The following is a 26,831-nucleotide window of genomic DNA, read 5'->3' as shown; positions in this document are numbered from 1 at the left end:
TACGTTATGTGACTTTGGGATATTCTCTATTTAGAGAGAACCCCATGAAGAGTGGGAAAGATGAGTGATCTCTAAACCAGCTTCTGGGGGAATGGGACAAATATAGCTACTTGAGTCAAGTTCTGGGGGTCTTAATTTGCCAGAAGTCCTCTGCGGTCAGAGGGCGGTGACCTTCCAGGAGAGGGGAGCAGACAAAAGCTTTCTTCTCTGACCTGGACAGAGCCGTGCGTGGTGGTGGTTCACTCTTCATCTTTGGTGCATCTGATCAGAGTGCATGCACTCAGCAGCGACACGAGTGAAGCCTGCATGCTGTTTTTGTAAGAAATGCATATTTTCATAGTCCATGAATGGGTATAATATCTGTGCAAGATTCTTATGGCGCAGTTCAGCACGCCATTGGTGTCTGCTGTGCAAACCTGCTGCAGGGCTTAGGTCAGCTGTGGCAGAGCGCTTGGTCTTTCCAAATGCCATTGAATTGCTGACCTAAGATACACGGCTAAAGCAACACAGATTATTTGCTTGTGCAAGAAGGAGCTTGAGGGAGAATATGATCAATGTCTGTGAGCACATCTGGGGGCAAGTAAAAAGGACTACTTAAGCTAAAAAAAAAAAGGTAGGGCAGCACGAGTTACAAATATGTTTAGGCTGTTGGTTTGGAGATTGTTCCTAAGTATTAGAGGAAAAAGTTTCTGCATTCTTCTTCCTAGAAGAGTAAGGGATTAAAATACTGCAACTGTGTTTAAGGTAGAAGTCAATGTATTTGTGTGAGTAACTTGATGTGGTGATGCAGGCAGTAGCAGGGATTGTGTGCAGTGGCCCAAGAAGCCCTTGTCTATTCCTGCAGTCTTAAATGAACCCTTGCAGAACATATAGCAAGCTGATATGTACATGTGTGTGTACATATATGTATAGTGTATATAATGTGTGTATATTGTATATAAAATATATATAAATAAAGAGGCAGTCCCTCTACCTCATCTATTAAGGATTGGTTAGCTACAATTTCTTTTTTAAATGAGCTGATTTTTGGCATGCACAGAGCTAATGAATATCCACAACTTTTGCCAATTCTAATTTTAGCCACCTAGAGTCTTCATTACAGGACACACATAATTAAACAGCCTTCTTGAGAGTTCACAAACTGCCCTTACTCTCACCATTTACAGGTTTGAAATTATCAAAATATTTTTCAAATGATCCTATAAAGCTATACCAGACTAGAAAGGCAATGTAATAAAATGCCATTCTGATAATCTTCATGTTTAGTGGTGGACACAGTTGTGGTCTGTGATCTCATGCATATGATTCAGCGAGGCCGAGAGCAATTTCTTTCTGTGAAGTATTTGTGCGCCTGGCATAGGCTGGGCTCAGATTCCACGGGACGTGACCCACATCCATCAACAGCAACTGGCGCCCAAATAGAACTTCAAAGTGTTTCAGTGGCTAATTTCAAAAAGAATCTGCTCTTTACTAAGTCACAGCAAAGATGATGATAGTCCGTTTTGTAGCATCCTAATTTATCCACTTTATGCTTATGTTTCTGTACCTGTGTGTTTGTATACTGTCTGTGGTGTTTGTTATATCTATCTAGCTCAATGTTACTTGGTTTTGAGGGTAGTAGGGGACTTGTGGAGACAATATTAAAACCAGACTAATGCGCACAGTGGGGCAGCAGTCCCAGGCAGAACAAGCCCGGGTGGTTGGCTTCTCCCCAGCAGCTGCTCTCATGGCTGTGTCTGCACCCTGTTCTGTCTCTGACTCCCTCAGCCCCAGCCTGGCCCACCGCAAAGCCGTGCTCCCGTGGGGCGCGTGTCCGTGTGTGCGTGCTCCCGTGGGGCGCGTGTCTGTGTGCGCTCTGCTCCCACAAGTGCACTCAAGCAGCGGCCAAGTGCATGGGCAGGGTAGGTTCCAGCTCACTGAAATCAGGATTTGCTGATTTGAAGGAATGTACAGTTTTTGCTATTTAAAGAAAGTACTTTTTAAAAATTCTTCCCACTTGTCTTTCTATAAACTTGCAGCATCCTAACTCACTTGCTTTTCTTCAAACTGTGCCACTTGTGTAAACAAAAGGAAATTTTATCTTTTCTTGTGCACTAGCTCAGTCGACCGCAGTCTCGCACCGCTTCCCCACGGCTGCTGGGCTTTTGCTGCCATGGGAGGAACTGGGGAGCAGGGATGGGGCAGGAGAGCCCTGCAGCAAGGCCCACACCTGCTGGGTGCTTCAGAGCACAAAGAGGAGCCACGTGTGGAGCACAAACAGGGAGATGCTCGGGCCAAAGTCTGCACCATGCCTGGGGTTGGTCCTGAGGCATCTCTCTGCCCGTGGTCTGGGGTACCTTTGCCCACTGGTGCTTTTCTCCCCCTGCACCTCGAACACCGGGTGACCTGCCCAGCAAACCTGGGAGAAGGAAGCAAGTGAGCTATACTAAGAAGAAAGGAACTGTTTTTCTTAAATGCTGAGATGAAAATTATCAATGTTAAGACTTCCTCACCCCCTTCCCACCTTTATGTGTGTCCATTTCCACCAGAGTTACTGTGAAAGCCCAAGCAGCCTCTGGCAGGTCTGTGATAGCAGCGGGGGCAAGAAGGCGCTGCAGAAGCAGGGATGCTCCGTGGGGAAGTTCTGAGCCTTTTGTGCAGGGAGGGCCACGCACAGGTAGACACTAATAGCTTTTTGCCTTGGTTTATAACCCCATTTCCATCCTTAGTTGCTTGCCTTCTGGAGCACTTAGTGCCCTGAAGAACACCCGAGAGTGGAGAGAATTTGCACTGCTCAGCAGACTCCACAAGTATCTTTGCTTTAACTGCATAAAGCTCTGGTCTTTTTTTTTAAGAAAAAATTATTTTATTTTTAAACACAGCAGAATGCGACCAGGCTATCATCTTGGCACATACTCTCTGGGCAGCCCTGTGAAGTTTCTTCCCCTCAGGGCTTCATCCACTGTCAGGATGTATCTGTTGATAAGATCTTTCATTTCCTGGGTGAATGGCTCAAAATCCTTTTGCTTAGCACCAGAACGCTTGAAATTCCCATCCCTGTTGTTCTCCACACAGAGCAGTCGATCCTCTGTCACAGTCATATTCAGAAACTCCACCATTTCCTTCAGCTTGGGGATGAGGCTCTGCTTCAGGTCCTCGTAGTGGATGATGAGGAGGCGCTTCCCGAACTTCAGCCAGTCCAGGACGTGGGAGGCCCACCAGGAGGCATAGCTGTTCACGAAATCAGGCCACTCTAGAGGACGGAGAACCGGGAAAATAAGACAATGTTAGCCATGCTGCGTTTCAGCAGTTTCCAAGTGTTATCTTGTGCAGCAAGACCGGAGCGGCTGGGAGCGCTCTGATGGTGCTGGATTGGCGCGTGCTGGAGCAGCACAGCGTGGCTGGGGTACGGCAGCTCAGCTCTGCAGCTCCTGGCATGGAGACAGATGATGCTTAGCCCTGCTGCCCCCCTCTTGCATCTTAACGGGGCTGGGAGCGTGGCCGCGCTGCTGCGGAGGGCCCGGGGGAGGGACAGGCCATGGCAGTGCCGCGGTGGGCAGAGCTGCGTCTCTGCGTCTCCACTGGGGCGCCTCCGTGGGAGCTGAGCTCTCGTGCCCGCCAGCAGTGTCTGCACCGGGCGGGTGGCTCCTCGCAGTGGTCGCGGGGGACAGGAGAGTTGGGCTGAAAGCCTGTGGAGGGGTATGAGAAGGGAAGGCCACAGGTCCCGCTCGGCTCGTGGCTTAACCAAAGCTTTGCCATGTAACTTCAAGCAGATTCTTTTTCTTTTGCGGTTTTCCTACCCTTTTAACTCCATCTCAAATGTAGGCTGAGAACAAGACAGGCTTATTTTTTAATATATATGTAAACTAATAACATATAATAATATATTAACTTTTTAATCAAGACACTGATCTTGGCTGGGGCCCAAGGTGTTCTTGATTTCCAAATCTGTCGAGTAACATATCTTTCTGCATGCTTACCAGCCTGCTTATGGGGAGACTGGATGAGCAAATAGGATTAATAGGGAAGATTATTCTGTTGATGGCACATGGAAGGCGTTTAGGGTCACCCGCCAGGATCACTGGGACAAAACTTACTGAATTGTTTTCCCACCTTTGCCTTGGGCATTAATGACACCTCAATCTCTATTTGCTGTCTCTGATAATTTAATTTTCTGAGGGTCAAGATAGTCCCAGCTAAAGCTTTTGGGCAGGACAAAGAGCGTACGTGGCTGAAATGTAACAATTTGTAGTTTGCAGTACAGGAAAGCAATTCCCTCTAGACTTTTTCTCTTTTCTAAGTGCTATTTTGTCTCTTTTTTTGATGAACGTGTTCTTGAGTTGTGGCTGATGAAAGGTGATACATGAACGTGGGAAAGAAATGTGGTGTGACAGAGGAGACTTCCCTCAGCCCCGTGCTTTGCCAAGCCACAGCTGTAATGCCTGAAATACGCACAAGGGGAAACGCAAGCCCCATCTCTTCTCTGCTGCAGAGCCTGAATGCAGCAGTGTGGTCAGTGGGGAAATTGTGGTCCAGCTTGCCAGTCAAATGCAGGAAGCGTGGCAGGCGTATTCTGAAGTCTTTTCATGCGTTCAGGGAACACTGAATCTCAAGTCCCCGTATTGCTATTACCCTTATTTATCTGCAGTGCAGTAGCACCTGTGCAGTGCTGTAAAATTTCCTTCAGGAAATGTCATGCTCCATTGAATCCTCCAAATCTTAAATTAGATTTCTCATGGTTATTGCATGCTGCAGGGGCAAATTTTCTTCACCTGACATAGCTTGGCAAATGGGCTGTACGCAGGGGTGTTGTACCTGGACACGTTTTCTCTGCCAACCAGTACAGTGGCAGCAATGTTGCTGCGTGCCTGTGGCCACAGCACTGGAGCTGCGCTACCTTCCTTGCCGTGGTGATGGATGTACGGCAAGAACACAACCCCTCCCAAAGAGCAGGTCTGAGTGCTTTTGGCACTGATCTTGGCCGCGGTGGGACTCGAGTCCCATTGAATTTGTTTGCAGTGCTCACTCACGTCCCAGTGCATTACGCCCTCTCAGCGTGCCGAGAAGACAGGCTTCACGCTCTGTCCAAAGTGGCTGCGGGTACCCTGTCCCGTGCCAGGGAGGCACCTTACCTTTGCTCTTCCAGTTTCGGTCGGTGGCGTAGCCCAGGTGCCCGGCATATTTCCTGTTGAACTCCGCCATCAGAGACTTGTATGGGTTCCTTATCAACAGGATAGCAGAGTCGAACATTTCAATCTCCGTCTTCCCACTTTCGTGTGTTTTCACACAGATGGTCCTTCTGCTTCTCCAGTGGTCTTTTTCTCCTTTGAAACCTGTTTGACAAGATAGGATTGTTGGCTTTTTCACTTGATTATATGTCTCTACCTTTTCACACTCTAAATCACTCCCTACAGTGGTGTAGAACTGTTGTGAAAATACCAGTCAATTAAACCCATCAACCCAGGACCTGGGACGAGGGCTGAATTTTATTCTTGGCCCGCCCCCAGCCTGCAAGGTGTATTGACTTTATTAGGTTGGGAACCACCTCCTTGTGTGCTTCTCCACGCCTGTCCCTGGCTGGAGCCCCCACCGCTGAGCCGGGTGTGCGCTGGGCTCTCTTCCACTGGGGAGGACTTCGTCGGCACCTCACTGCAAAAGGGCTGATTCTCACAGGGCCAATGCTTGGCGCTTGCCAAATATCATGCCCTGTCAGCATACTGTCCTCCCAGAATAATTAGTAACATTTAAAATTTAACCCTTGTGTCTCGTGCTGCTGAAGGCTCTTACCCTCAGGGCTTAGTCAATTTTTTTTTTTTTTTGGCAACTGGTCTCTTGGACCAGTCTTTTCAATGGGAGCTGCGTGTGTGTGTGTGCACAGCAGCACCAATGCAGGCGACGTGCAGACTTTGCAAACGGAGAGCCTGGCTGTTGTCTGTGCAAGCAGCTGCCTCTCGGGCTCAGGGCACTGCTGGAGCAGTCCCTGCTTCTGTCCGCACCACGTGAGACCGCTCGTTCCAGGCACGTCTTTAAATTTGACCAAACGTGTTGACAGTGCCAGCCTTTGCTGGCTCCGAGCAGAAGGACGCTTGAGCGAGTGAACAGAGCTTTGTGCCTCAGAAGGGCTTTGCGTGTCCCATCCCTCTGGATATGGTACCTTTGTTGTAGAGGGCTCCGTCGAAGTAATAGCTTCCCGTGTAGTATCCTGTGGCGTGCTCTATCAAATGGCGAGCCCACGTATTCCCAGCCCCGGGAAAGCTCGACAAAGCAACAAACACTTTGGATTTGGTGGTTAAGAATTTCCTGTCTGTGCAGCGGGTGTCTGCGAGTACAGAAGATATTTCATTGTTAGCATTGTGGCTTTTTAATAATTCCACTGACAGCTCTTGATTACAGGGTTTATTGCTTCTTTTTCTCTCTCCTATGAATATAGGATATCAATTTGAGTCCAGTTGTGAGTCAGCTACTTCCCAAAATTAATTCAGCCATAAGAGGCCAAAGAGATTATCCTCGGAAGAGGTTTTTGCTAGTTCTGTGTTAGGCAATGCTTTTTTATAGAGCTCCAGCAAACCATTGTACTTGCCAGCAAGTTGTGATAAAAGCCCCTTGATGCTTGTTTGTGAAGGGCTATTTGCCTGGCAGGTTGGCTCTTCACTGAAACCCTAAATGTGCCATTATACCTGGAAATTGCGAGTTTTGTAACACAGGAGAAACCCCTCCTACTGAAAGGAGCTGGCGTTCAGTCAAACCTCTAGCCTGCAGTTCCTCTCGGAAGGGCCCAAGGCAGTGACCAGCCCCCATTGCGTTCATCACCATGGGGGCCGGACACCTGGTTTCCATACGTGCTTTTTGTTAATCCTAACCTTATTTCTCAGCGTGCCAATAAAAGCAAGGATAGGATAAGAACCAGTCTTGACCTTCTGTGATGATTCAACAAGAAGCCAGGAAATAAATTAGAAATCACTCTTCATTCTTCAAAGCAGCCTCTAGATGAAGCCCTGGCTAGAACATGCCAGCGCAGTCCGGAGGCAGCTGTCCTCTGCTACTACTGATCTACACAGATGTGGGAAGTACTAACAATTTCATGAAAGTAAGCGTACTTCTTGCATGATCTTTTCACATACAGTGTGTGCAGTCTACCTCTGAATGGGGAGATGGGGGGGGGGGGAAAGGGTGTCGGGTTAAAAAAAGCCCAGCAGCAATCCAGAAAAGCACTTCATTTGTTTAGTTTTAAGATTGTGAGAAGTTTCACTGAACTCAGTGCAAATCACTGCATGGATAAAGGATAAAGTTGCTGGTGCCACCTACATGGTTTACTGGATTGGAGCCTTACTCTCTGCTTTATTTTCCAGCTTTGAAACATGTATGCAGATGAATATTTTAGAGGAAGATGAGTAGGATAAAACTAGTGTCTGCAGAGCTGCCTCAGTGGCTGCGTAACAGAACTGGGTGTGTGTTTAAGGAGCAGGACTGGAACCAGAGTATGGGGTCCTTGTCCCCGGCTGCACGGGGTGCAGCACGGCTCAGGGAATGCCTTCCCAGGCTCTGTCTTGTTCTCCCCATCTGCAAAATAATTGGGTTTTTCTGGGGAAGGGGGGAAGCTGTGCTGCTTAATGAGAGAATGGAAAGATGCATATTTATGAGCGCGATTGCAAGGGGGGATTTAGATAAGGGGTGTTTCCTAAATTCCTGCCTGTATTGTGATACCAACAATTGAGGCTAAGACTGCTGCAACCTGGATCACTTTGACCCACCGCAGAAGGGGTGCAGGGGCTATTTTCAGCACGGGTGGATCTGCAGCTCGTACCTTGCACTGGTGTCTGATAGACCAGGCAGTATTTTCCCTCGGCGTTGTGCGTCCCGCTGCAGAGTAGCCCATCTGCACTGTCATGCAGCGAGAAGCGCCTGGTGGGGTAGCCGCAGTAGCACTCCTGCCCTCGGATGACTGCCAAGGGAAACTCCTACGAAAGAGAGAAAATAGATCAGTGCGTAAATGCTACGGCATCAACAGCCTGTGGGGAATGCTGCAGCTATACAAAGAGAAATAAATCTTCACAAGGCCACTGTCAAGATCAAAGCAGTGTTTGATACATCATTGTAAAGCTCATGCTTCTTATACTACTGTCTTTCATATGGCAATTCCTTAAAAATTGGTTTTCGGGCACAAGCTTTGTAAAGCTTGAAAATGTTATGATATTCCTGCAGCACCTAGTGTGTAATTCCACCTGCAAAACACATCAGTGTGGGAAAAGTTGCTCTTACTTACCCCCACAATGAGCGTTTTTAATTAGATTACCTTTAAACTTCAATTTATATTTCTCCCAAACTGAGGAGTCCGCTGTTAAAAGGTTTGCCTTATTCACTTGATTTTACCAGAGTTTATGTGGAGGCAGCTTGCCCTTAAACTTAAAGAATTAAAGCGACGAAGGAAATTTAGACCCACTAACTGTTGCAATCATGTTCAAAAATAGAAAGAAAAAAGTCAAGCCATAAAAAAGTATGTGTCTTAGTCTGACTTCTTCACAGTTTGCAAAAAATGAATGTGTGCAGAGGGTGCTGCAGCGAGCTCTGGGCACGCACAGCTCTGCCCGCTGTCTTCAGGCATGGACACGTCTTGGTTGCTGTTACCTTTCTTCCAGATAGGGAAACCCCCTGTGAAACCCAGACTGACCACTGCAGAGGATACCTGGTATGTCGGCAGAGTGTAAAATGTGCACTACAAGAAAGTTATAGGTAGTGTTCACTGCAAGGAAACAATTCCCAAGGAAAATTTCTGGCTATAAGAAATTTCTTTTCAATGGATTTGATGAAAAGTGATTCAGGTTTTGGTGTACCAGTCTTTTCCAAAACAGGCAACAGGCGGCAAAGCAGCGCTGCAGTATGGTGGGAGCGCAGTGAGGCTGAGCTGCTGGGCGAATGTTGATAAGAATTAAGAGAAGTTTGAGGGAAATGTGTGCTAATTATTTGCTGAAGAAATTAGCAGTTGCTTATGTGCTCAATAGGAAAAGCACACTTACTACTTCGCTGAAACTCCCCCTAAAATTCAGTCTTTCTCCTCTTTCCTGGGAGGACTGGGGTTGTTTTTCCCTGGATTTCCGAAGTCCCCGGGGGCTCGCGCAGTGACGCGGGGGCAGTCGCGTGCAGGGGTGGGCTCGGCGCGGCCACGGAGTGGCTGAAGGAAGCTCAGGGGTTATTCGAGTGCTGGGAGTTCCATTCCACCTATTCCATATCAACACTTCTTGCCTTTTAAAAGTCTTCTGGCATCAAGGAGTGCGTGACAGGACTGCTGAGCAGCTTATCTCTGGCTCTTCCCCACGTGTTCATCCTCTGATAAGGAGTCAAACACAACACATGTGCCATCTGTGCCCAAACAGCCAACATTTGCTTAGCGAATGAGATATGACATTGTCAAAAACTATTTACTGATTTGATCCAAGGGCAAAATAGTTCTGTTTCTGCCTGCAAACAGAAATTTTTCCTTTACAGGGAAGTAGTGTTTTTCAGTTTGAGAAATTAATAAGTGTTCCAGCCCTCAAACACAGCCTAGCATAAAAATGTACCTTGTACCTCGTGCCAAGTGCCACCTGCAAGCGACTGACTTTTCTGGAAGGCTGGAGGTTTTGTGAAGATACCTAAGCAAACGCTTCTCCATATGCGTGCATCCGCAGAAGCCCTGGTGCATACGGCGCTGTTCTGCAGTGTTCCTGCTGCTGGGGACGCCGGTGGGTGAGGATGGGGAAAAGGAGGGGGTGGTCTCCACCGGAGAGGGTTTGCAGAGTTTCCGTGGTGGCAGCACAGGTGCGGAAAGAAGCATGGCAGTAGTTCTGGGAGTCACACCAGGATCCGCAGCACCAGTATAAAGTGTTGTAATCAGCTGCTGATTATTGGGACTGTGTGGCTACCTGATGCAGCGCACAAAGTGATTGCAAAGTAACCTATTCAGTCTTGACTTCCCATCACTATTTAATCAAAACTACAAGCCGTCCACTTTGCTCACCTTTGTATTTGTGTATGCCCCATGCTGCGGTTATGGCTTTAAGCAACCGTGTAACGTTTAAGTGCAGAACTAGTTGTCAGCGCGCACAGATCTGCGATGCTTCACTCCAGCATACTGCCAGAGAAATCTGTGGGTCTGTGAGTAAGTGTTTTTCTGGATTGAGCTTTTGAACATGCACTGATGGGCTCAGGTGTCACTGCAAGCTGTGAGTCGGGGAGAGCTGATGTCAAGGGGACTATTTACAGAAGAATTTGCTAGAGGAAGCCTCAACAGGTAGTTTTAAGCACTGTAAGGAAAGCAATCATTCTCCAATAGCAACACAGATGATGTGATGATTCAATCACTAATTGTTTTTTATTAGATTGTATTCAAATTAAGAATTATGAATAGATTAAAAACACTTAATGGTTCTACTCTGATTCCTCTGCTAAATTGCTTTCTTTTCCAACTTCCTATACTAACTTTCCTATTTGACACAGTTAAAAATTTGCTCTCGATCTACCAAAATGAGTAAGAGGTGGGGGGCTGGCTAATCATGGAAGGAAGTTTTTCTCCTAAGTAAAAATGATGCATTTGGTTTATTTAAAAATGGGCATGTTCACTTTGCAACAAACCTAGAAGTCATCCTTCAAGTTTTCATTGAACTGCATATGTTAAGAGCAAAGAATAAATACCATAAAGCCAATCGCGCCCTTGCATAGAAATCTGGCTTGTTTCACACTGTGATTTGTTGAGGGGAGGGGACAATTCCTTCGTGCACTGTTATACCCTATGTGACCCAGATTTGAAATACGCCCTTCTCACTGCCGCAATAAAGTCAGAGAGGCTGTGGTTATCTGTGCCAGTTGAGGTGGTCTACTTGTCTTTGTTTTATTGTGTTTAGAAAAAAATATCTAAATGAAGCTATGGAAACACTCTGTATGACTTCTACAGAGGGATTTGGATCAAAATCCTGTGAGTCTTTTGTTTATGGATAAATAGTGGCATGTAGTTACATCTGGAATCCAAAATAGCAGGTCTATTTTTAAAATAACAAGATTGCTGTATTCTGTATATTGCTATATAAAGAAAAGAAAAAGCATCTTAGAGTTGGTAATGTTCAAGTAAGCAAACTTGCTGGCGTGGCTTTTGGATGCATTGAGATACTGGGGTTCTCTCCTCAAGACTTAGTGTTCTCCCAGGTTTTACTCATGTCATCATATATAACTGCATTCAGCAGCTGAGTGGTAAAAGGACTGTTTATTTAAAAATATAAATTCAAATGGAGACGGCTCACTTAGTATGCAGGTTGGCTTATAAAAGAGCATATATGAAAACTATGGCTTCTGGCCAAGGGACCTAGCACAGAAACAGGTTCCTGGATCTGTGTTATGGGGTGATAATGGGCTGCTATTAAGCCATGTCATCACTCTGTTAATTAAGAAAGAAATTGATAATTAAAGGTATTTAGCAGGTTTCATCTGAAGTTGTTACCTCAAATTCATATCTCAAATCCTTCCAAGGGCTGAAGCTACCATTTCAGCTGCACAAAGCAACTTGCATCGCTAACAAATAAATATGGTATGCCACAATTTGGTTTTCTTCTAAGTCCCAAAGAGCAAGAGACTTGTTCATGTGTTTAACTTTAAGCATCCAGCTAGTTCCATTTAAAAGCCCACTAGCTTATCCCACTGGTGGGGTAATTCCTTTCAGCATAACAGGCTGTACCAAAACGACAGCGCCATCCCGATGGTTGTTACTGCACCATTTTAGGGAGGGAATAAACGAGAGAGATACCAAACCTTTTATTCGCTTTCCTTCAGTACCTTTGCCTCTTAATGTTGTCATTCTCTAGCCCCCTCCATGCCCTCTGTGCAGAAAGAGTCTATTTAGATACTCCTTTAGGATTTCTGGTTTGCTGATGGCTTTCCCACTCAAGCGTCACCAAGCAAACATGCATTGACTCCAACTCTGTTCTGCAGAGATGGACAGTTTCCCCCATCCTGCTGCTCTCCTCTGTCCTAATCCCGTTCAAATGTCACGCCAATGTGGTACGTTTTGGTTGTGGTCTTTTTCCTGTCCTCCTCACTCACCAGTAATTTCTGATGCTTCTACTTTTCGGCTGCATGGCCAGAAAACCCTCAAGGAAGTATACTTCTGAAACCCCACTTATTTAGAAAAGTCACCTCCCAAAACCAGAATGGCATGACTGTGCTTAAAAACATTGACCTCATATTTAGGCACATCTGAAAATTACTTCATACCATTCTCCCACATAGAGAAGCAATACTTAATTGCACTTCATCAGAAAATATTAATAAAATTACGTTACATGTGGGTAAACTGAGACAGAAAGATTAAGATTTTTTTCCACCATTAAACAATAGATTAATGGCAGAGTTTGGAATGAATTGCTCGTGAAGTCCTGCTTTACTGAACATTTATATGCATAGAGGATGTGAGAGTGCGTTTGTATGCATGTTTGTACGCTACTGTGTACGGGGCACACGGGTGATTCACTGCAATTTGCTGCACAGAGTTAATTCCATGATCCATTCTTAAAACACTGATGAGCTGGTATAGAGGATATGTTGACTGGGAAAAGCTTTCCCACTCTACCTAGTAATTAAGAAGATTTGTTGTTCATGCCTTAATAGTTTTAATCAATTTTGTGATGCTAGAAGACAAAGTAATTGAATGTTCAGTGTAGTGCATGAGGCTGAATGTGGCTGTGGGCTAAATCTGACCACACAGTGAACCCTCCTCTGTGGGAGGAAGGGAAGGGAGCCAACTGCTGCAACAGCCCCTAAAGCAGGGGGTGCCCCAGGACAGATGTTCCCTCCCATGAGGATACCCGAGTCCATCAAAGTCAAACTCCTTCGGTTCTTAAATCCGTGGTCTTACTCTGTGGTGGATGCGTCGGGCCAAGAGTGTGTACCAGGGCAGCAGATGTTAGTGTGTCCCTTCTCACCATCTGTCCAACAGCCAATAAGCGCACAACTGACCTTATTCGTTGCTTTCTTGTAGTCTTGTATATTGGCATGAAGTTCTACAATGATTCCATTTTAAATTATAATAGATTGGATTTAAATTACATAGGTTGTAGTGAAAGTGGTATAAATTCTTCTAGTGTGGAGACACGTTTGTATAAACGTACCAGGAAAGTCCACTTGCTTTCAGTGTGCTTATCTGCTAGAATTTTTCTCTGGCAGCTTTTTTTTTTTTTTTTTTAATATTTAAGATTGTATCATGTTCCTAGCCAGCACAATTACATGCTGGTATAAAAACTGTGTGTAGTACCTCAGCATTAAATCCTCTTGTTTGCCACGGCAGTGCCTGCTGCTGCACTGTCAGGGACCCTGGGACCAAAAGGACCACTCTGGAGGGGAGTAGACAGGGCCGCATGCTGTGGAGGGCACTGGGGATCAGTGTCCCTGCCCTGCCCATGCTCTGCCTGTGGCTCCCGGAGGGCCGAATGGGGACCAGCTCCCCGGCGGGCACGGCAGCCACCTTTTGGGCACTGCTCAGCCCACCTCCACCCGCCGGCAGCGTGTGTCCCCGAGAGCTGCAGCCACTGAGACCTCCCCCGGGGTCCGACCTGGCTCTGGGCTTGGTTTGAATGTGACATGGAAATGGTATTGATTTCTTCAGGGTCGATACTCGTCACTTAGAATGGCTTTTCTGTGTGTCATGTTTTGTGGCATCCCTCTGATGGCTTTCCCTCCCGCCTTCCCCACTCCAGAGAGCGGCTGGACCAGATGCATCACTGGGTATTTACTCTAATGAGTTTTGGCCTTTAGAAACTCATTTACAAATTCAAAGCTCTAAGGCACTAATCTCTGCTATTCCCTTAGTAGATTAGAATTTAAAATAACAAAAAAAGAAGAAAGGATGTGAAATGAGAACTGTTCTTACTTTCTTGGAGCAAAATTCAGAGCACATCTCCACCGTCAAATTGGGCTGTATCAAAGAGGCTGGAAAGGTGTCTGTTAAATTTTCTGGAGCTCTAAAACATCCTCGATAGATAACATTCCTCCCTGCAGGGATATGAAATAGGTTTCTCTTGAGAAAACAATGTCCATAGTATCCTGCCTCTTCACAAAGAACAATGTTAGGTTCAGAAGCTGAAAATAATAAAATATATTCTATATTCCAAATGCTGTAGAAATAAGAGAAACCATGATATACACTAGAAAAATGCGTTGCAAATCCTGTGGTATTGAAAGGAGCACATGCCCTTTGCTTTGTACTAACCACTGAAAGTAGGGCTGCAGCAAAGAGTTTTAAATTAAATTCCGCCAGTGGAGGGCATTGCTATTGTTTGCAAGTCCCAGTTTTCTTTTGAAGACATGCCTTCCCCTGAAAGTCTTAAAAGCCCCGATAAAAATCTACAAAGCTTCCCATGATCTGCACCAGAAAAGGAAAGGAATTTAAATGAATCCTGGGAGCCCCCACAGGGACGCACCTTCCTGCACATCTGCTCAGCTGCTGAGCTGTCCCTCTCCTCTTCCCACTCTTTCTTTTCAGGGCCAGGAGTTTGCTGCAGCCTTCGCGGTCTGAACCAGGCTGCGGTAAGCTCTTCAGGGAGAGCAGCTTGCTGCAAGTCTTTGGTGTCAGCCTCTGATCTCACCTGCTCCTGTGTAAATGCCACAGAGCTCGGCAGAATTACTCCTTTTTTTTTGCATCACTGTGATTGAAGTCAGGATTTGGCCCAACTGCTTGTTACAAACAGCAATACAATTTTCCCTCCTGCTTAAAAGAGAAATATCCCCTCACAGAACCAAAGACCCAAAGCTGTCACAGAACTCACTACCGCAGGAGAGGCCGTGCATTTGCCCAGAGGAGCTAATGGTGATGAAGAAAATAACATTGGGTGGCTGCTTAGAAAAAGAAAAAGGTCTGAGTGTTGTACAACACTTCTGCAATTCCTAGGATTTTGTGGGCTTTACAAAGGTGGAAAATGCATTTACTTCATCGCTCTGCACTAACCATTGACTGAATTTGCCTAGCATGACTCAATAGGGAGAAATGTGGATTTGGGAGTGAGTTTGGGTCTTCTGAGTCCTGGTCCACACCCACTGGCTGCCTTAAACAATACTCACTAGAACTGATGTGGAAATGTGTTGGATGACAGGAGAGATGCAGCACAATTTTGGAGGAAAAATTTGGTTCTGCATGAATTTCCTGGCAGAAGGGCCCAGATTCTTCAGTGTGGGCCAAGAGCTACCTAAGGAGAAGCTGCTTAAATATTGTCCTAATAACTGTTCAAACTAGTTACTAGAAGCAACGTTATATCTTTGGGATCACTCAGGAGATGCGAAAATAAAATAACTCGATGCATGTTGGGGGGAAGCGGGAGTCTACCAGATCACTGCAAGCACAGCACCAGAGAATAAAGGAACAGATGTTTTTTGGCTTCTCAGGATGCTCTTGAAAGACTTCCTACTAAATCTCACACTAATATTTAATTCCTGAAACAAAATGTTTATGAACATGTTTAGAGTTGTCTCAGCGGGTCAGGAAGAAAGCCTGAACTGCCCACGCCAGCACTTGGGAGGGAGCAGGGTTTGCGGAGAACCCACGGAGCACACTGGAAATGTGCTGTATTTCCATCGCCTGCCTGCTCTTCCGGGAAGGATGGCTGAATCCTGCCCGAGGAGAGTGGCGCTCTGTGCCACAGCGATCCCCAGGCTGCAGTAGCTGCAGACCTTGAGCTTCGTTGCTTTTAATGTGACATGAGGGCACGAGTCCTGCGGCGCAGGAGCTGCCAGGGAGGGAAGGGGGAGGAGGGGGATGGAGAGGGGAGCCAGCAAACCCATGTCTAGGAGGGGTTAAATGGAGATGCCATTGGATCTGCGCTGCATAAGGAGAAGCCTCTCTACATTGCACAGTGTAAATCACGGATGCCGTTACAGTTTCAGAGTTACTTTCCAATATACTTGTTCGTCATGATTAATACTTCTGTTGGCCCCTCAGCTACCGCGTGTCAGTGGGATTCTTCAAACAGTGAAATATCAGGTATTACTAAGGGCAAACAAAATACAAATCTAGCTCCAGGCTAGACTAATTTGATGACTAATTCATTAATACATAAGAAAAAAATAAATGCCGCCTTTTCCTGTGAAATATGTATATATATTTTATGCTGAAGATTCAAACAGTGATGCACGTCCCGGGAAACTTGCCAATGTGCCTGTCAGCCTGACACTAGCAATTTAGGTCTATGTACCTTTGATATATAATTTATATGTAGCTGGGTGGATTATTGTACAAACCTTGACTTGTCTTTAAGAAGAAATGAAGTACCATCAATACTGGCACAACCTAAGGTCGTGGTGCTTCTTCTCAGCAAATAACATCCCTTAAGGTCTTGTGAGCTTGCCAGAAGTAAAGACTGCTCAGCTGTTTGGATATTTTATGTGCTTTGTGTTGGCCCAAAGGTTTATCTATTGTATCTCCTGTGGTAGCTAATTGAATGACAAGTAGAGCAAGTGTCATCCAACGATGAAACAACAATCCCAACCACTGCTAAAACAGAAGTCCTTGGAAGAGCGAAACTCTGTGGTCTCATTTCTCTTGCTTAGGAGAGAGATGGGTGTGCCCCTCTCTCTGGCCCCTACTTATTCTCCTGCTGCCCTCACATGGCAGTTACTTTGTTCGGGATCGTTTCTGAGCTTAGGGTGGCATTGATACAACTATTTTTCTGCCCTTCCACTATAAGGCACCCACTTCAGGGTTGTTTCTTAAACACATGTGGGTTTGTCCCTCGGCAATGGATGCGAGAGGGAGTAGTTTTTCCTCAGCTGAAATTCTGCTGCTGTTGCAGTCGCTCTGCACTGTATTTTGTTTCCTCCCCGGTGACACTGACTTTCTATGTGGCAGCCCCGAGGCAGTGTGCCAGGCACGTCTGGCCGCTCCGAGGCGGTGAGCAGCACTGCTATTCCAGGGAGGGAGCCAGGGACCAGACCAGCAGCAAATGGACACTGTGCCCTGCGGACACCTTTGTCCTTTGCTGTTTGGAACTCTGGTGACAAATGGAGCGAGACGAGCAGCAGGGACAGCCCACACGTCTCCCCCATGGGGCGAGTGGCCGCCTCTCTCGGGTTGCACACCCACTTACGTCGTCTCGCTCCTGCCCGCAGCTCCTCCACCCTGTAGACAGAGAGCCGGTTCACCCCTCCGCAGACAGAGCCCTTCTCCCCCTTGCACTCGCTGTTGCACTCCTCGGGCTTCGAGGCAGTCGCTGGGAGCTTGTTCCCGCAGTAGCACTCTGCCCCATACGCCAGGCCTGCGTAGGTGTAAGCCCTGTGGGGAACAAAACCAGGCACTGTTGGTACCGGCACCCCGTCTGTTCCCAAGTTTGTACCTAACGAAGGCGGGAGCCTGTCCCTGTGTGCAGCGTACACCTCTGCTGCCCAGCTCCGGAGGTGCTGCCGGCCCTGGGGACCAGCGCGGCCTCTTCAGGGTGGGCAGCCATCTTGTACCGGAGGCAGTGGCGGTGGCCAGAGTCCACCCAGCGTGGCCGGCCTGGGCCCCAGGGCAGTCCTGGGGAGGGCAAGGTGGGCTTTGCCTCCCAACGTGGGCATCTGAGCGACAGCCTTGTCTCTGGCTGCGTGGATGTGCTCATTCCCGTGGGAGCACAGCGTGCCTTTGCCCTCCCGACACCGCGGACATCATGGCCTCGCCGCTGGGGTGACGCCAATCCAACCCAGAGTTACCACTTCAGGTTTTGACCGGAAATGTTTAGCATGGTTTCGAGTGACAGAGAAGACAAGCCCCTCTCAGAGGTTCTGTTACCCAGTGTTTTAGATCCAGTCAGGCAATTCTCAGTGCTCAAACCAAGGCAAAGCCGTCACTGGAGCAGCAGGCCCGGGGCTCAGTGCCTCTGCCACACTGGCCCCTCCGCTGGCCGCACCGCGCCAGGGCCTGGCTCCGTGTCCTCCACAACCCGTCTGATGAGGCCTGGCGGTCTGTCCGTCTGAGGAGAGAGTGCCATTTCCTTCACCCATGGGACAGCTCCGTCTGGAGCATCGTTGTGTGTCCACAGGGCACTGGGCTGGAACGGGGGTCTGAAAGCTCCTCATGGGCTACAATAGATGGGGTTAAGCTGAAGTTTGGGCACCCCTAAAGCAACAGGCTCCACATGCACTGCACTGCCCTACGGACCAAAGGAAGCAAATTGCACAGGAATAGCTCTAAATGGCATTGTTTCTTCTGCTTTCTCTAGTGCTGAGAACAATGGGAAGTCTTTTTCATAAATAGTTTCATATTGTCCTGTCCCAGGTACTAGTGATCGTCCCTGGCCCATGCCCTGCCTTGGCTGACCAGGGCGGGCAGGGCGGTGCAGGAGCTGCCCCTGCTCGTTCCCCAGTGAGCACCAGCTCCGCGGGAGGCGATGGAAATGGCCCCGCTCCCTGCTGGGCACCCGGTCATCTTGCTCTCTCCTGGTTCTGGGAGGGCTAACTTGTCTGTAGGTTTTTAAAATATTTTAGATCAAAGATTTGGGCTAGAGGGCAAACATCTAACAAAGATTATCTAACAAACCAGTAATTTTTGACCAGGACAACAGAAAATATATTGTAAGTAGCCATGCTATAATAAAGCGGATAGGCAACAATGAAATAGTCTACTTTAAGCAAGGTAGCACAGCTACGCCATGCCTGAAGGTATGAGATAATCACAGTTTTCACAGATGCTATATATTTAACATATGCATGCTTTTCCCATTTCAAATTCAGTTCCACTTATTGTCAGAAAAGAGAAAACTTGCAGTGAAAAAGTACCACTCACCTCTCAGCACAAGCATCCTGACAGTGAGATACTGTCATCTTTCTTAAGTCATAAAACACAGCTCCCTTCAGCGTCCTGTCCCTCGAATCATCGCTGAAGCATCCCACGTAGGTGCCTGTGTGCATGCAAGACCAGAGTTAGGCAGCGTGCACGGGATGGAGTCGGGGGAGAGGGAAAAAAACACCCAGCGGCCATCCAGCGCCGTAAGTTGCAAGCAGGGCTGTGTTGGATCCAGTCCCTGCCTGCGCTGCAGCCCTGCCCGCTGGGACCGAACCTTCGTAGGTGCTATTGAAGGGTAAGCTCTGGTGTCCAGTGGACGTGAACCGAAGGTAAATTGGACTTTTGCTTTCCCCTGCCTTTGCAGACCCAGGGTGTGCCACCGCCCTGGAGCCTGGGTCCCGCGGGCGGCTGCCACCAGCTTGACTCCCTCCCGTTGGTGACAGAGCATGGCGAATCGCTAAAGTACGGGAGAAGGCAGTCTTCAAAATGGCATAAACTTTGAGAAATCTTTTTGAATTCCTCTCAAGTTTTCTTGCAAATCTCTAGTTGAGAATAAGATGTTGCAAGACAATATTAACAAAATCAATTTTCTTAGGGTATATAGAGTTATATTAAAGCTATAATGGAAAGATAACTTCAGTCTTAACAAGGCAGCACTGTCTAGCTATCACATTGAACCATCTCTTTTTCTCCAGTGCAAACGAATCTTTTAAAATATGTCTTGCTTTACTTAGCATATGAAAGATAAATATTCTTTTAGACTGCATCCTATGTTAGGCCTCATTTTGTTGTCACGAGCTAAACACTATTAAAATCCAGCCCATGTTTTAATATATAATTGGAAGGAGGATGTAGAGTCCCACTATTATACAACAATCGCGTGTATATAAGTACATTTTATTGTTAAAATATGAAGGAAAAAAGGAAATTTGATTTTAGAAGTAGCAGTATCGAGATGATAACACAGGGAAATTAAATAACATGAGCTGTGGATAGGAAGAGAATATATGATGAAAAATGGAACTAAAAAGCATTATATTAACAATAAAATAATCCACAAGAAAAAGACGGTTCAGGCCACTCTAACAGAGATTTTTGGAGCTAGGAATAATAAATCAAACATTTAAATGTTACAAACACAACAACAGATTCGAAGACCTGTACATTGGTAATTTGCAAACATGCAATTAGAAAATTCACGAGCTGTGAATATACACCCACAGCACGCTGTTAACGAGGTGGGAGTCACACACGTGCAATGAAGATGTTCTCTGTTTCACCAGAGACTTTTGATTTGGGTACTTTGATTCAGACCAGTAGCGGCAGCAGCAAACTCGGTGTGCGGGGCCCAAGAGCCCGAGCCGGGAGGCACAGGAAGCTGGCGGCACAGGTGGCGCCTGCCCTCCTCCCTGCGTCCCCCCAATATCGCATTCATGTCCTCCTATGAATGAGTCATGGGACGACTGTGTGGTCTCAGAGCCAAACGTCACGTCACATCAGTGACCCGGTCCCTGTCACCTCTACACCTGTGCAATGGCCTGACCAGGCCAGGGGAAACAGTGTATAACACCCCATCCACTGGAAGCACTCCTAACAGAAAACTTTCATTTTCTACCTAACAAATTTCTGTTTTGTGGCACTAATTGTATTTGCCAGTCTCCCTAGCAGGAGAAGATGTGATCCCTGCCCTGAGCCACTTGCAATGTAAGCAGGCAAAGTAGCTTGAGGTGGAGTAGAAAAAAAAAAAAAAGCCTTGAATTTTCTCACTTTGTAGTGCACACAGCGCAAGGCAAAGCGAGCCGGGAAGTGTTCACAATATGCTGGAGCAGATGCCATCAGTTTTGTCTCAGCTTGAGGGTCTGCCCGGGAAGCGCACTGAGGATGCCTTGCGATCCTTGTGCACGGGCAGGGCAGAGTGGCTGTGCCGCGCTGGCACGCCGGGGTGTTGTTGGGATGGCACCGATGAGAACGGCACTAACACAGCCTCCGCGGTACGGCAATGTGCCGCTTTGCTGAGCAGGAACCGCAGGGCAACCCTGGAACTTTAACAAGCATTATAACCACGGAGGAGTTCGTTACATCTTGGAAGGGATCCATAATGAAATAACAAGCCGGGAAGTTTACTAGGATGAGTGTGTGCGGGGGGAAGATAACATGCTCTCCATAGGTAGTTAAAGTTTTAATTGATAATTTCCAAAGGCATTCCAATGCTTGTTAACAATACTGTTACTAATAATGTCACTTCGTGTTCAGTCAGATGTTCAAATGATGCATATGTGAATCAACGTAATTCAGTGGGCTGTAGCAATAAATAGTCCTTCTGGCTCCTCTCAGTCAACAGTTAGAACTTGAGCAAGGCACTGGCCTTAACTAACTTTATGGATAATTTTCAAAATTTATCTTTTTGGGTTTAATTTGGTGTTAAGTTTTTAAAGAACAGGTTTATACTCAGCCTGGTATTAGGATGGCTCACAAAGACTCACCACGTTTCTCTACTTTTTATCTATTCTTTTGTTCACTTGGGGAAAAAAAATCACCGAACTCCAGAGCAGCCCAAGCGGCTGCAGTGGGTGGAGGGAAGACCGGGCGTGCTGGCTACACACGGTCGGGGCTGGGGAAGAGCCAAAGCCAAAGGGCTCGTGGGCACCCGCCGAGTTCAGCGAGCCGAGTTTACATCATTGAACCCACCGAAACCATCCATGCAGCGTGGAAGTACAAATCACAGGGCTTCGGGGGCAAGGGAGCGTAACGTGTCCTGTTTTTCTGTGCTTTCTCTCCTCCCCGTCCTGGAATGGCAAACCTGCCCAGGCAGCACCCAGCCTGAGCCCCTCCTGCATACGTCCACAGCCTCCACTGACCAGCTGAGACCCGGATGTCTGCTGCTCGCAAAAGAGTGAAAAAGTAATACTCGTAAATGTTAAATACTGGTTTTATGAGGTACAGGTACTACAGTGGTAGCCTGGAGGGGTCATGTGATTCTTTTCTGCAACTGTCCCTGAAGAGCTTATCAGAGTCAGTGGTGACCAAGGTCAGCAAAAGATGTATTTGCTGACGGTGAAGGTGCGTCTCCCTCCCGCAAAGCTGGTGGTGTCTGAGTCTTTCCCGACGAGGACAGGGATGGGGACAGCTTTCTGCTCCCCTGCTCCAGGCTTGGTCACTGGTGCGCCGGACGGAGCAGCTGCACCCTCGTGTTCCGCGGCAGCCCGGGGGCTGTCACCAGGCCCTGCGCACCCAGGCCACGGGCTTGGGGCATGTCATGAAACGCAGTGGGGTTCTCTGGGAGACTTCTGTGCTCTGCAGCCTCTCTGTGCTGCCACCAGAGCCTGCCAGCAACGGGATGTTACAAAGCGCCTGTGGAGCACTCCTGGAAACTCCACCTCGGCGCTCCAGGTAACTCTGGCGGTTACAGTTTGTCTGACTCACGCTGTGTGACTCATCTCCCGTACACCATCACTATCGCCTTTGTGTTCCCATTTCCAACAATTCACTCAGGAGGAGTAATGAGGTGACACCCATTTTGTGGGATTTTTGCAGAAGATACCCTTTTGTTTGGGGAAATTTATTCAACGAACTAAAGAGCAGTTTAGTAATGTGGTGTCTCGTCATCCAGATCCCCTTGCTTTTGTTATTATCAGTGAAACACCTCCAAGGACAACTAGTTCTTCTAAAAGGCAGTGCATCAAAAGTTGCACTGTGCAAAGATTGCACTGATGCACTGTGAATTCCCCTTGTGCTCCCCTTGGCCTTTTGCTAATTTCCAGCAAACTCGCCAAACACCAGGAGTTTTTCTCTGATCCAGGAGCTCTCGTTTCCTTGCGGTGCTGGTTTGGCACTCAGTAAGGGAAGAAGGGTTTTACGGCCCACATCTTGTCTCCCTAAGAACAGTGTATTTGCAGAGATGGTCACAGAGGGCAGATCAGGAACAGCGATGGTGTCTGCAATAGCAGGATTTGGTATATGCTAACAGCAAGGAGGCACTTCTAGACTTAAGGTATTGTGTGGTTTTGGATAGTTAATTTAATAAAACCTATTTTTAAAGTGTTCCCTGTTCTGAGAAAGAAAATCGATTAAATAGTGTTCATCTCTGCCTGCTTGAAGAAAAAAGAATTTAAATTATGGAAGAATATTTCACTGCCTGGGCTTCCATTCAATCAATAAAAATACATTTTTGGAGGAAGTTGCAGCTCAGCATGACCAGGGACGTCAGGATCATGCTTTGGCCTGTGCGTGTGCTCAAGAACTGGTTTGAACGTGGTGATGAGCCATAAGGAAGGCGTTCCTGCAGGGACGCTTTGCGGCGCTCACCACTCTGCCTGGCACAGTCCCAGGAGGAGATGCAGTTTATGCGCGTGACAGAAAACAGGGTGGGGGGTGCATCCCTTACCTTTGTGTTCAGCAGTGTGCTTCATCGCTTTCAATCCTGCTGTTTGCATGGGCTCCTGGTCGCTGATGAACCTGTGAAACCACCGCCTTCTCAGCTGCCTGAGCTCCGAGTTGCGGGACACAAGCCACCGCGGGCTGTGCCGCTGGTCCAGGGCCGCCTCCTGCATTGCGTCCAGGCCCACCAGCAGCCTGGGGCTGGGGTTTTGCAGAGTCCTGGGGTCCACGATCCCGACCCCGGCCATCCCGTCCGGCACTGGCAGGGCCTGGTTGGCAGAGGTCCCACGCGAACCTTGCTGGATAACCAAGCGGGTCCGCTGCAGCAGCAGGAGGCTGCCAGCCATCAGATAAGCTGCTGTGAGGAAGAAGAGCAGAAACTGGGTCCGACGGAGAAACTTCTGTAGCCTGAAGAAAGCTTTGGCCATGCCCTTACTGAAGCTGGGCCCTTCACGCCTCCCGACGGGCCCCAGAATCTCTGCCTGGCCGGGCGCTGGTGCCTCCCATCAGTTCAGCCCATCACTTCAGTGCCTTCTGCCGGCAAAAAGCCTTCTCCTCGGGTGGCCCTGGCAGGGAGAGCAGCCAGGAGGGGCACAGCTGCAGCCTCAGGCGCCCGGCTGGCCGAGGGGCTGTGCACACACCCGGGGCGATGCCATCGTTGGACTCTGCCAAGCTGCCTAACAGCCCATGCTGAAACCTGAAATACGGAGAGGAAAGGGTTGGTTCACACCCAAATAGAAAATACCTGTCATCAGGGTGACTTTCCCCCACCCACCCCCCTTTTTTTCAGCTGAGCCTTTCTCCATCTGTTGTTTATAATTATGCACTTTAAAAGCTATAATCCAATGAGGATTGATTAAGCAGAAGCTAGTTTCAGGTCTTCAGCCTTACTTTTTTTTTTTGTTCATTCTTTCTTTCTTTTAAATTGGAATGAACAAGAAATACCTTTATGATGAGGTTATTTCTCTTGGGATGTTTGGAAAAAAAGTTCTTTATTTTCTTTTGTCAATAGGCGACATCTCCGTTCTTTGTCACTGGCTGGAACGGGCAGCCACACCATAGGCATCTTCTTAGGAAGGTGTTATCAAATTCCTTCCTTTCAGCAAAGCAGTAGCTAAGCTACAAATGCAGATCAGAGGGAAACAGCAGTGTGGGGGTGTAGGGAGAATAAAGACATGGCATCGACTCACAATAGATAAGATAATTATTAATCTCTTTGCAGCACAATAAAGTCAGGCTTTATGCTGGAAGGATATCTGGGGTTTCTGCAGTTACACACAGAGCTATGCGAGTTGCTGTGCATGTCCCTTTAAAAGAAACCAGAGATCCTACTATTTTTTTAGTGGATTTCTATTGCCAAATATTGACGTGTGGCTGCATGGACAAAAACTAGTGAATGTTTGAAAAAAAATCATTTCAAGTTTCACCAGATATCTCTTGACTGCTTCTGAGCTTTGCAGGCTTTAGCCGTGCTGATGTACACCACAGTGGGATTGTCTGGGCAAGAAAAGCTCCTTTGTGCTCTAGGGAACCTTTAACCTCCTGTAGCAAATAAAAGCTGGCATCTCCCCATAAGTTCCTGTTTTCCCAGTCTGTCACTTCGCTGTGGAGCCAGGCAAGTGCTGAGAAAAGATGCAGTGTTTTCCAGAAAAGAAAATATTATGGCTTTTGCTTAACTTGCATTTGGGGCACACTCTTGAATTCCACAGTCGTGGCAAAGAAATATCCGTTCACTGTATTTCTCATTTCAGTATCTGATTTCAAGTTTTGTGGATATTCATTTATGCATCTTTCTTAAATAGATGCTACCAATTAAATTGCCACCCATTCCCTTTTTCATTTAGTTGTGCAACTTACTTCTATCTTAAGCAGCAATCAAAAACAAAGCTCAAAAACTTATAGGCTAAAAATATTAAAGATCAGCTGAATCTTTTGTCAGTTGAGCCCAAATTCCTTTTGTGTGACCTTTCAGCCTCCATTACTAAACAGGGTTGGCCCATGGCAGTAATCCCCATCTTCTCGTCCTACACGTTGGGTGGTCTTGAGGACCTAATTTAGATGCTTGTTTTTGACTTTTTTTTTTTTTAAAGTTTGTGCATGCTGTTCTCAATTGTATAAGGCTGAGTAATATCCAAAAATGTTCTATGTGTTTATCTCTACACTTTCTCCAAGAGCTCAGTCTGGGAAGGACTTACTACTCTCTTTCCCCCAGAACCTGTGGATCTGTTGGCAGTCAGTGCGCTGGAGGGAGCGAGGAGCTGCAAAGGGCTGCGAGGCAGTACCACGCTGCAGTCAATTCAGACCACTTTCTCCACTGTTAAAGTTACCACAACTCCCTTCTGATCAGCTCCAAAGCCAGAGAAAATGCATTGATTTACACCAGCTGAAGAGCTGACCCTTAAAGTTAAATTATTGAAAATCTCTGATCAACGTTGTGAGTGCTCAAGAATTACAGTAAAAAGGTCAGAAGTACCGAGACAGATGAGCAGGAAATTAGCCATAATTAGATACTGTAGATTGTTACTGTGCTAATTTATCTGAAGAAATATTGTCTATCAGCATAGGTATGATTTGATGCACTAGGTGTTCCCAACATGGGCCTACTGGAAACTTGAGCTATTCCCAAAAGAGGCTGTCTAATCTCAAAGAAAGGTGTGTGTATTAGCCGTTTGAGATTCTGGCTGGGAATTTACCATGCTCCTTGCGGCAAACACTATTTTGAGGGAAGGCTTGGCCAAGGAGGAGGCAGCCGAACCCCTTGGTGGCTGGTGGCGGACCAGGCAGCACACTGCTTGAGCTGCCGTCGAGCATGCAAAGGGATGGCCCTTTGTAATAAAAAGCTGCCGCAAAGCCTCATCAGTGAGATGATTAACGGCTGCAATCACATAGGTATTCAAAAGGCTTAAATTTTTTTTTTTACCCCTAGCAGAAGATGAGGCTAGATAAATTTATCAGACTTGCAATCATTTTTGCCCAACTGTAATGCAGGGTTTCAGAGCTCTTTTGGTTTACTTACAAAGTCATCAAGTCACAACATCAAGAAATGCTTAGAGCCAAAGTTCTCAAGTGCATCCAAGTCGTGTGAGTGGGAAAGGCAGGCTGCGGCAGCCGGGAGCCGTTAGGCGTTGCTAATAAGCAATGCTGAGAGTGGCAGCGCGGCCAGAGAAGGACCATCGAAGCTGTGTACTGGAAGTCAGGAATGTTATGCTTGAAAATGCATCAGTGGCCCAGTTTAGTCTCTTTTAATGCCACTGTGTGCTCAAGTCTTTCAGCGGATTTCGGTTGAGTTTCTCCATGTTTGCGGCGATGTAAAGTGGAGCAGGTGGATGCTGCATCATCCCCATGGCGAGAGGATCTGCCTCTGGTCCGGGCAGCGCGCGGCAATGCCTCCTGGTGCCAGGGGAGATGGGTCCTGCCACCGCTTGCCCAAACAACGCCTGTGCGGGGCGATCGCTGCCCCACGCTAGCAGGATGAAAAGCCTGCTACGCCCCAGCACAGCTGGGTAACCGCCCCGCCTGTCGGACCTAATTTGAGTGTGCTCTGCAGCCAAACACCAGAAGCGTTTAGCTCCCATTGACCTGCCTCATTTTATTTATTTATTTATTTACTAAGGAGAAGCTGCTTCTGGGTGTCAAAAGGCTAACTTTGCCTTTGCCCAGTGGTTGAAAAAGTTTAAATGGTAATAGCCAATTCTACTGCAGTCAATATGAC

At 47.2% G+C, this 26,831-nt stretch overlaps 1 protein-coding gene across 1 annotated transcript; it reads right to left on the bottom strand.

Moving 5' to 3' along the window:
• Positions 1–2,836: 2,836 nt before the first annotated feature.
• On the bottom strand, positions 2,837–23,547 carry WSCD1 (WSC domain containing 1; the record flags this gene model as incomplete). Its single annotated transcript, XM_082493133.1, has 8 exons — positions 2,837–3,232; positions 5,112–5,312; positions 6,134–6,298; positions 7,784–7,937; positions 13,868–13,989; positions 17,073–17,257; positions 18,743–18,857; positions 23,127–23,547. 8 exons carry the CDS (start codon positions 23,545–23,547, stop codon positions 2,880–2,882), a joined length of 1,716 nt encoding a protein of 571 aa, XP_082349259.1. The 3' UTR covers positions 2,837–2,879.
• Positions 23,548–26,831: the final 3,284 nt, after the last annotated feature.

This window comes from Vanellus vanellus (assembly GCF_965231255.1).
Source record: "Vanellus vanellus genome assembly, chromosome: 19".
Classification (NCBI taxonomy): Eukaryota; Metazoa; Chordata; class Aves; order Charadriiformes; family Charadriidae; genus Vanellus; species Vanellus vanellus.
The sequence above is the reverse complement of the archived record's forward strand: the minus strand, read 5'-3'. Positions and strand labels throughout refer to the sequence as shown.